Below are 11,166 nucleotides of genomic sequence, written 5' to 3'. Positions count from 1 at the left end.
AACATCCCCCAGCCCCCACCTCACCCCCCCACCCCCACCCCCACCTCCAGCCCTGATTCTGTGAACAGCTTTCCTTTGAGCAAAACCTTCATTTTGGAGCAGAGATTTTCCTCTGGGTCTCTGCCAGGGACCACCTTACTGAAGGGCATCCCCAGGTTGCCTATCCTGCTGCATGCCTCTCACTGACTACCACACCTGTTCCATACCACAGGGTTGGGATGATGTCCCTACCTTTGCAGACTGAACTTAGCTCTTCCAGGTATGCTGGTGAATGACTTGGAGAGTTAACTTTTTGAACGGTCAGCTTTATTTTGACATGGGATAACCTATTTATAAAGGTGAACAATGACTATAGCATAATAAGATACATGTACTTGTGGAACTTGTGGAATCTGTTTCAGTTTTTATCATCTGCTACAGAAGGTTACTTGTTTAATGACAATTAGATTTTATCACAGTGCATTTATGTCCTAATCAGGAACAATAAAAGTCTATTTAGAACAGTAAACTTTATAGATGTATTTCCTTTTTATCTGAGGTTAAATATTAAACATTATTACTCTTCCATATATTTATCAGCTCCTGAGTCTAGAGTATTTTCTTAGATTACATTTAACCATTAAGTTCTTCAATATTTATGTTAATAGCATGTATCAGTATCTACTTCAGTTAAGGTAAACAAGAGGACTTCAAAAACATAGAGTTTGATATGTTTTAAGCACTTTAACTCAAACTAATTATTTGCTTCCCTTTAGCATAAGGAGTTCCAACTTACCTTGGAAAAACTCATTGTCCAGAACTGAAGCATCCCATGGAGGAGACATTCCACTCCCCACCCTCATGATTGCTGGTGTGGGGACAAACGCGCTGTCAACTGGTTGATTTTCCAGAGGTGAACTATATATTTTTGCCTGCTAATTTTAAAGTAAAACAAAAAACAAACATAATATTATTTCTGAACCTTCTGCAGCCAAACTGCTCATGTGTTCCTACAAAAATGTCACAGCTTTAATGTCCTGGTCCCAGCACTGCCAATCAATTTTCCTAACATTTATTTCTCAACTTACAATGTTTTTTTTTTGTTTCTGTCTTTTGCAACTGATCATAAATTTCTTCATATCTGTATTAATTATTTTAATTAATTACAGTATTAATGTTCAGGCAAGATATTGAGCTTTGCTTCTAAGACTTCCTATAGGCTTACATAGAATTACACAAATGTTATGGAGTAAGGGTGGTTCCTGGAAATCAGGAAAGAAATTAATCTCTCTCAAGTCAGGAGTGTTGTCTCCAGGGTTCCAGTGGCTGCAATTTTGGATTTTCTAACACTGTGCATATATTATACCAAGAGCACATTAGTTAAAGCAAGTAGTATATTTCAAGATGTGTGAACTTGATGAATTTAAGGAAAAACAGTATTTCTATCCAGAGGTCATCTAGAATGTAAAAATCCTACTCCCACCCCAGAACCATATGGAAATATTTACTAGTTCTAAAACAAAAGCACCGAGAAACGTGATATTATTATTATTATTAACTATTGCTAGTTTTAAAGGATTTTTAGGATTTAATTAATGCAGATATGAGTTAAAGTTGTTGTCTTTTTTCCCCTTAACTAGCAAATGTTTACCTTGATTTCATCAAATCTAATCACTGATTTGCTTTTAAGCTTTATTTGTTTTCATAACCTTGGAGGAATTATCCACACCCACATTTTTACTGTATTGTGCCAAAACTCCATTTGCATTTCCTCTGTCCTTAAACTGGCTCCATTGCTCATGTCTCCACTTCAACTTACCCTGCACTGATCCCTGAACAAGGTTGGCAGCCCTCTTTTCTTTCTCATCTCTTCATTTTCAGCTCAGTCTGCTACCTACTCTGCCTCTTGAATCCCTCTCCTTCCCAAGGGTCTCCTTTCCATTTTATGTTCACCATTACACTTCATCTCATCTTTACTGCCTAACACCAAATGTCTAAGGTTTCCAAAGTTTTTAATGTCTTCATCACAGATCTAAGGTCCTCGTATCGTAACCCCTACATTCCTCACATTCTAATAAATTCACTCTTGCCTGGTGTTTTTTCACTCTTGCCTGGTGTTATTATTATTTTTTTTTCCTTCAAGGTCTAGGCCAACTATTTCTTATAGATAGCTGCCCAAGTTTTATTGACATGCAGTTTTCAGCTCCATGGACAAGCCACAACTGACTACTCACAAAGGAGATTTCTTTAGTAAGGAAGAAATTCTCTCATAACTTATTAGTCACTGGATATAGTTTAACACACTAATATAAAATTAAGAAATAGATTTTAGAATCAAAACATAATTACAGTGAGATATTGATTGGAGATAATAAAACTTTAATCATTTGAGAAATCAGATCTAAGTTAATTTTTTTCACCCTAAAGTATATTGAGGTGATCTATTTTGTTCCCTGCAACAAAATGTTTCTGCAACTCTTTATTTGTAATAATAACAATTAGTCATGGATCTTATAATCCATTCTTTCCAAATCTGCAGTTTAAGTAGTTGGTGGAGAATAGATAATATCTGATAACAGACTACCAAGCTTCATTGCCTCTCAACCATTTAACATTTGAATGAACTTCAGATTTCCCCTCTGTAGACCACAGCACATTCCTTGTGGCCTCCTGGACACATCCTTCAATAGCGAAAATTTACAGTGAAATGGAATGTGCATGTGAGGGTTCAGGTGAAGAGACGAATCTTCCTAGGCCGGGAAGAATCACTCCCATCTACAGACCCTGACACACCTGCTTGATTATGTTTCTGTCTGGATCCTCTTCAAAACTAGCCCTACTCATCTGCATGTTCAGGATGCTTCTGACACATAGAAATGTAAATTAGGCTGTTAAGAGAAAATATCAAGGTTTTATTTACATTCAACTTTAAGTCTACAAGGGTTTTGTGGTGTGTGTGTGTGTATGAAAACTTAAAAAGAAAAAGTAACTGCTTGTCAATGGCTGGTATCTGACATAAAGAAGATTGAACTGCTTTATAGATCTGAACTTTAATTTGAGCAATGTATAAGATATTATTAATAGTGTTCTGAGCAGCAGCATACTGTAGACAATATGTTAAGGGCTTTGTAGGGGTAACTTTATTGCATTATTTTAATAACCCTATGAAGTTGGTACTTCTATTGTCCCTCTTTCCAGAGGTTTCAAGAGTCTGGTCTGAGAAGATGTATTCCAGGGTGTCAGATTCCTGAGCCCTTGCTGACTCCTCCCTGCTCCTGGAAAAGTTCTGCAGCTCTGGGTTTATCAGCACACTGCATCCTAGTGGGAGGCATCTGTAGCCTAACACAGGTCTTAGCACAGCTGGGAAGCATCCTAGTTCTTTGGGGCCCAGAGCAGAGACAATCCCTCCAGGTCCCTGAACAGACACTGATCGTCAGTGTCAGCCTTAGCCTCAACCTCAGACTCTTCTTCAAAATAAAGCTCAATGCTGTGGAGTTGTCATAAAAAAAGGAAGCCTATTTCCCATTCCTGTCCTGGAGGATGAAGTCTGACTAACTCTTTGCAGCAAAAATGTGTCTGAAACCTTTTCCAACTTTTTTAAAAAAAAATTTGAATTTTAAGATAGGGTCTTTTTCTTTTAATATTTTATTTTTTAGTTGTGGTTGGACACAATGCCTTTATTTTATTTATTTATTTATTTTTATGTGGTGCTGAGGATTGAATCCAAGGCCTCGCATGTGCTAGGCAAGTGCTCTACCGCTGAGCCATAACCCCAGCCCAATGTATATTAAACCTTTTTAACTTTTGATGTAAACCTTTCCTCCTCTTTCTCTCCAGATGTACTGAGCTGCAAGCTTACTGCCCACAGTTCCCCCAAATGCCATGCTTTTCTAGATCTCTGTGCCTTTGCTCCTGATTTTTGTTCTTTCTGCACTTCTGGAAAATTGCAACTCATCTTTCAGAGTCCAGGTCCTACATCACCATCTCTCTGAATCCCTGTCCAACTCTCCTTGGGCAGAATTAATCCCCACAGTATTTTTTATGCACTTCTGATATTATGCCCATAATGCCATGTTCAAAGTTGTTGTCATTCTTTCCACTTTTACTTCACTAGTCTCTCTCCTTCCTACTACAAATTTCAGTCCCTTTTCTGATCTAGGAAACCAAAGATTCAAAAACAAGAAAGATAAGAAACAGGACCTTGGAAATGAATCAAAGTGACCAAGAAAACATATTTTCCTCCATATCCTGAGTACCAAGCATGGCACCTACCGCACAAGTGATGGATTAGTACCAAATCCAAGCTACTCTACTTACAATAATACTCGTCTTTTCTAGACTCCTCCAATGCATTTTTTAAAAATATTTATTTTTTTAGGTGTAGTTGGACACAACGTCTTTTATTTATTTTTATGTGGTGCTGAGGATCGAACCCAGGGCCGCCTCCTACGTGTTGGGCAAGTGTTCTACCACTGAGCTACAACCCCAGTCCACCAATGCATTTTTTAAAATTCATTTGCCACAAATGTTTCCCACATTTGAACAGAATTACTCATTTATTCAATTTTTAATACTGTGCTTTTTATGTCCTCTCTCTCTGGACTCTTAGAACAAGTGTGTGAATTAGGTGGGCATTGTCATTCCCATTTTTCAGATGACAAAACAATTTCAAGCAAGTGCTTTACTTATTATGTAAATTATACATGGTAGTATTGGCTATTCTCATTCATCTGATCTGATCTGTAATCCTGTTCTTTCTACTATGATGGTTCTTATTGTTATTTTACTAATGACATTGTCTTTGGTTAGTCATCTTTCTGAAAAGAGGAATCTTGTCTTAAACATTCCCTGCCCTCTTCTGCATGAGACATACTTTGCATTGAGCTATGAAATAGTTAAATAAAAGCAGCAACCAGGAATTACTCTCTAACAAATAATTATTTCTATATTGAATTAATAAATTAATTTATGATTTGCCAAAGTAGAAAACTATACATGTAGTTGTTGGTAAAGATTATAACAAAAATTAAGACATTAAACATTTATAATTTTTAACATTTACTAGCACTCAGGAAAGCATGCTGGAGGTAGGACAGCATAGTGGTTAAACATATCAGCTCCACATAGTTCAAATCCTGGCTCTGTCCATTAAAGCCATATGACTTTGGGCAAGTTACTTAACTTCTTTGTACCTTAGTTTTTTTCTTGGTAAAATGAAAATAACAGCAACAATGAGAATCACAACAATTTCCTTAGAGGGTTGCCAGGTGATTAAATCTACTAATAGTTGTTAAAATAGTTAGAATGGTATCTAGCACTTAGTAATTCCTTATTGTTGGCTATTACTATTCTTTTGGGGTTATAGAGAATTTCCTGGAGGAGTCTTGCTGGTATTTGAAACTCAATAAGCTAGAAATATGTCCCCCAGGACTAGAGGCATGGTCTCAAAATGCTGGCTTTCAGGATCTCTGTCACAGTACAGAAAAAGAGTAATATGAGGCCTTTTACACAGCTGCACTCTACCGATATTGTCTGCAATTCTGACATGATTAGTTAGACAAACAAACTTTCAGTCAGAGAGTAACCTTAGAATATTTGAGATCATCCTAGGGCAGCCAAACCTGCAGAGCAGCTGTTGGAGCTGAAACCTAAGCTCGCTGATTTTATCAAATGCCTCAGTAAAGTCAACAAATTAGCTTTTCAAGGGATTCTGGGATTCTTGAATTTATTGTGTCTGTTTTCCCACCTAGGTCATATCCACCAATGTACCTTGTGACTTTGACCCACTTATTCATTTCCTCTTCCAGTTACTGAGTGCTCAGGTTGTGCCAGGCAGGGGGGATGCACAGGTGGGCGTGACGCAGTCCTTGGGTGTGGGAGCTCCCACAGCCCAGTGTGATAAGTGCCACACTGGAGGTGGGTTCCCAGGGGCACAAAGCTAGCAGTATCACCTAAGTGTGAACACAGCCAGAATTGTTCAGAAATGAAGAGTGGCCCAGGCCATATGTTTTGACTCTATTCTTGAAGATAGATTTTAACTTTGGACTCCTGTAAGGAGATAGTTCTCACCTGGAGACCACTTGTTGCACTGGGAAAATTTGGCAATATCTGGAGACACCTTTGATTGTCACATTTGGGTGGAGGAGAGCTTCTGGCATTCAGTAGGTGGAGGCCAGGGATGCTGCTGAACATGTCATGATACACAAGATAGCCCTCCAGCAGAGAATTATTCAGCTCTACATGCCCACAGTGCTAACTTTGAGAGAAACTCTGGGCTTCATCTCTAAGTTTCTATCTAGCTCTAAAAGTTCTGTTTCTGAGAATTTTTGCTTCTTTCAAGCTTCTGCAAATGTTTTAATAGCAACTTCTTTTCCCTTCTTTTTGGGAGGTCATCCAATAATGTATTACAACCACCCATAAAATACTGAAATCCCTTTGTACCATTCCTACCCAGCTGCCAACTAGGTGGTAGGAAGTTCCTCATCTCAAATCTTGGCAAGAATCCCCATGGCATCAGTGGCCAACTTCTAGTTCTCTGCAGGCTGAGGGGACAGGACTTTTATGAATAAATAAGGGAAATCTACAAGTCATACAGAACATATAGCACTTGTACTATTTTCTCTCTCCTACTCCTTATAATAGCTGTTAATTGCGAGCCACAACCACTGACCTGAATCACAATTTCTCAACTCTTCCTATTTATTTATTTACTTTTGTTTTGATACTGGGGATCGAACCCAAGCATGCTCTACCTCTGAGCTACATCCCAGCCCTTTTTATTTTTGAGATAGGTCTCACTAAGTTGTGAGGGTCTCATTTAGTTGTCAAGGCTGTCCTTGAACTTGTGATCCTCCTGCCTCAGTCTCCTAAGTCACTGGATCATAGGCATGTATCGCCATGCTGGGCTCCAGCTCTTCCCTTTTAGACTGACATACTCTGAGCTACAAAATAGTTAAATAAAAGCAGCAACCAGGAGATACCCTCTACGAGAGAATTATTTCTATGTTGATATTTATTGATCCTCAGACGGGATTTTTAAATTTTAAGAATGCCAAATTAGTTCTATCAATCAGTAAGTTTTAGGCATTTATGTTTTTTTATGTAGATTCTCCATCTGCTTCAGATCTCATGGCTCTTAAATGGCAGAGGATGGTCAGTTGAGCCCTTCTTTCAGGAAGATTAAGAGCACAGAAGCATTCTGAACCAGGGCTGTCTCTTCTTAGAAAGCAAAACCGAATGCAGAGAACAAGCTACTTGAGTCCACTGCTCAGTTATAGAAGTTTCTGCAGGTAGCTACTAACTGAGGTCAATATGCAGACAGGGCTTTGAGACTGACTCCTATAGGCATCACTGACTCCTGACCATGAAGTTATAGAGACCTGGGTTTTCTAATCCTGACTCCACCTTTTGCCAGTGTGACCTTCAGCAAGATCTTTAATTTCTCTAAGCCTTGGTTTCTTCATCTTTCATATGGGGCCAACAATAGTATGTACTTCAAATATTTTTCTCAATTAAATAAAATGAGAAGGGCTGGGGTTGTAGCTCAGTGGCAGAGCGCTTGCCTAGCACATGTGAAGCACTGGGTTCGATCCTCAGCACCACATAAAAATCAATAAATAAAATAAAGGTAATGTGTCCAACTACAACTAAAAAATATAAAAAGATTAAATGAGCAGTGTTAAGTACCTCTATAATAATAATAATACATTCTCTGCAAGAGCGTTGCAGTTCCTGGTGCTGGAGTCATGACTGGGACTGAAGCACACGGAGGACTCAAAATAGGGTATTACTCTTATCCAGAAAGAAGCTGCATTACTCTGAAGAGAAAAGGCGATTTGCTTTTGTTTTTAGTGTCAAGAATCTCTTTGTAGGCATACTACTCATCAGAATTCTACTCATGCTTCTTGTAAAAGTGGGCGGAGTCCTAGTTCTAAGGCCATGATAAGTTGAAAAATGCCTCTGCCCTTCTCCTGATGTAGATCCTTTCCAAAAGTCTGCCCTTCTTTCATTTCCAGACCACATAAGTTACACAGAGAGACACAGGCAGAAAAACACATACATAGAATTTTGGTATACTTTTTTTTGTCTTCAGAAAAAGCAGAAACAGAAAACTTAGAGCTTCAGTCTCATAAGCATGTGATCATAGCGGTACATTTAAATTTAAGCCTTTGGTGTAGAGAGGGTCATACTGGTCCCATCTCTTCATGTGAACCTGCTCCAGCCAAGGGCACCTCACATCTCTCTGAATGTAAATGATGATCACACTCAGAAAGTCCAGACCACACCAGTTTACAAAGCTGCCTGTAGCTGCCTCTTGCCCCTTCCCCTGTCCAGCTCATTAGGGCTATGCAGGAGTGACACATAGTAAAATATCAGAGATCTGCCAATGGTGGGATAGAAACACCATGGCCCACTTCTTCCAGGCAGAGCCTTATATTTGAGCCTTCCAGTTCCAGAGCCAACTGGAAATCAACCACAATTGGGGAATTTGAACTCTGGAGGAGAAATCTAAGCTTCTGAAGTAAAGTCGAAGCTGAGCCAAGGAAAATCAAACTTAAGTAGGCTTCCAACCTGGGATTACTGGGTTTCTTAGTGTAACCTATAGTTCTCCTGTCACTTACCACAGTCGTTCCCCTTGCAGGCTCAGGAGGTCCTACATGGCCATCACACCTGTGGAAGGGATTTAAAATAATTTCTTAGAAGAGCCACCAAGAGGAGATTAACAACATATTTACCATTATATGTTGAAATATCAAGTTTTTAAAAAATCTTTTAGTTGTAATTGGACACAATACCTTTATTTTATTTATTTTTATGTACAGTTAAGGATCGAACCCAGGGCCTTGCATGTACTAGGCGAGCGCTCTGCTGCTGAGCCACAACCCCAGCCCTCAAGCTGTTTTTTTTGTGTGTGTGTGTGCTCTGTAGACAGACATTTCTTGATTAATGCGTTATTGAACAAAATTTCAGAAATCTTTTCCTGTGATTGCTTAGTCAATGTTTTACAACGTTGCCACTTAGGTGATCAAGAAAACAGCATAAAAACATAATAACAAAACAGTTGCATCTGTTGAGTGTTTATTTACACCTGTTGAATGTTTACTGTGTGACAGGCTCTGTTCTCATGCTCCATCCACATAGTAACTTCTTCATATACTTCACTTCCATGAGGTGGATATAATGGCTGTTCCCTTTTGACAGATGAGAAGATGGAAACACAGGAAGTTAGACAACACTGCTCAAGGAACACTGTCAGTGGTTGGGCTAGGAGTTAGGCTCAGGTTGTCTGAATCCAGAGCCCTCTTTAACAGTGTGGCACATTGACTCTTCCTGCAAACACTTTGTTTCTGTGCATTTTTCTTCCAAAAAGAAATTAAGTCAGGATCAGACTTAATCCATAAGAGAATTGTTGAAAAAGCAAACTCTAAGCTGGGTGTGGTGGCCACACCTGTGATCCCAGCTGCTTGAGAGGCTGAGGCAGGAGGATTGCAAATTTGAGGCAGCCTGTGCAACTTAGCAAAACCATGTTTCAAAACAAAAAATAAAAAGGGCTGGGGTTGTGCCAGATGCGGTGGCGCACGCCTGTGATCCTAGTGGCTTGGGAGGTGGAGGCAGGAGGATCATGAGTTCAAAGCCAGCCTCAGCAATTTAATGAGGTGCTAAGCAACTCAATGAGACCCTGTCTCTAATAAAATACAAAATAGGGCTGGGGATGTGGCTCAGTGGTCAAGTGCCCCCGAGTTCATTCCCTGGTACCCCCCCCCCCAAAAAAAAGGCTGGGGTTGCTGGGGTTGTAACTAAATGGTAAAGTGCCCCTGGGTTGTGTACACACACACACACACTATAAATATTGCTTTAGGATTATTTATTTTTAAAGATGCCTGACATTTTATAATCATTTTGGAGGAACAAACATACTTTCACTATTTGTGTTGCTCCTTTCGAATTTAGTGAGAAGGTAAAAAATTTATAAGATCTTTTACATTTATAATCTTATTCCAAAGTACTGTCAGCCTGAATTCTTATTCAATATTTAATAGACCGTTGTGACTCAGAGCTCCTTATGAAATCAGGCCATCTCTTCCACCAAAAAAACAACAACAACAACAACAACAACAACAAAAAAATAGCAAGGAGAGTACTAAGTTAAACAAACTGGGACTCTTAAGTTGGAATAGTCCAAAGTGGCCAGGCACAGCTGTCTTTCATTTGGACTCCTTGCTGCTTTGTGGTTCATGAAAGTTGAGCAAGAAACCTGGGAGGCCAAATCATTTGATATCTTAAAAATATCCACATGTCATGTATTTTATAGTTTAACTCAAAATTTAAACAGAAATTGAAATCAATATTATGGGTATTTTTCATATTACTCTGAATTTTTCTCTCTACTAGTAATATTTGGAGGTTAAATCCAGGTTGAGTATTCCTTTTCCAAATTGCTTGGGACCTGAAGTGTTTTGGATTTCAGGGTTTGGGTTGTGTGTGTACACATGCGTATGTGTCCTATATTTAAATCTAACTAATGAGATATGTTGGGACACAAATCTAAACATGAAATTTATTTATGTTTCGTGTACTATAAACACATACACACACACACACACACAGCCAGAAGGTAGTTTTACACAGTATTTCTAGTGCATCTGAAGTTTGTCTGCAACCCATTACGTGAGGTGAGGTGTGGAATTTTCTACTTGTGGTGTCATGTCAGTACTCGAAAAGTTTTATATTTTAGAACACTTTGGATTTTGAATTTTTGAATTAGGGATGGTTTCATTTTTTATCTTTCCTCTCTGTAAATATCGAGGCCACATTCCTCTTACATGCTATATACTATTTTGAGCTCTTTAGTAAAAACAAATATGACTGAGATAGGGACCTGTTCTCTGAGAGTTTTCAACAACAGCACAGACTAAAAAGTCAAAATACCAAAAGGCAAGGCTTGATAAGGACAATAAAGAGATTTAAATAAAATACACTGAAAATGCAGAGGGGCCCATAAGCATTTCCTGGGGATAAACAGGGAAAATGATAGGGAGAAGCTGGCGGGGAACAGGCACAGAGGCGAAAGAACTGCAAGAGCAAAGGCTTGGAGGTGCTGCAAGGGAGGTTGGGGACCAGCAAGTAACTCGGTTTGCCTAGAGCCAACAGTATCTGCTGATGGTGCAGATTCTTCCCAGATACCTG

General features: G+C 39.0%; 1 protein-coding gene across 6 annotated transcripts in view; it reads right to left on the bottom strand.

Annotated features, from left to right (window-relative positions):
• Exph5 (exophilin 5) overlaps nucleotides 1-11,166 on the bottom strand; it is a 92,680-nt gene that overhangs the window by 10,280 nt on the left and 71,234 nt on the right. For 4 of the 6 annotated variants that reach the window (XM_048795894.1, XM_015489916.2, XM_048795895.1 and 1 more), the window contains 2 exons: nucleotides 8,601-8,649; nucleotides 776-914 (listed from right to left, as the gene is read on the bottom strand). In XM_048795894.1, coding sequence (XP_048651851.1) covers nucleotides 776-914; nucleotides 8,601-8,649 — 188 coding nt within the window. The remainder of the gene's footprint in view (nucleotides 1-775; nucleotides 915-8,600; nucleotides 8,650-11,166) is intronic. The other 2 variants (XM_048795893.1, XM_048795897.1) reach the window with 1 other exon arrangement.

This window comes from Marmota marmota, unplaced genomic scaffold, assembly GCF_001458135.2.
Source record: "Marmota marmota marmota unplaced genomic scaffold, marMar, whole genome shotgun sequence".
Taxonomy (NCBI): domain Eukaryota; kingdom Metazoa; phylum Chordata; class Mammalia; order Rodentia; family Sciuridae; genus Marmota; species Marmota marmota.
Note: the sequence above shows the minus strand (reverse complement) of the source record. Positions and strands in the feature narration are given on the sequence as shown.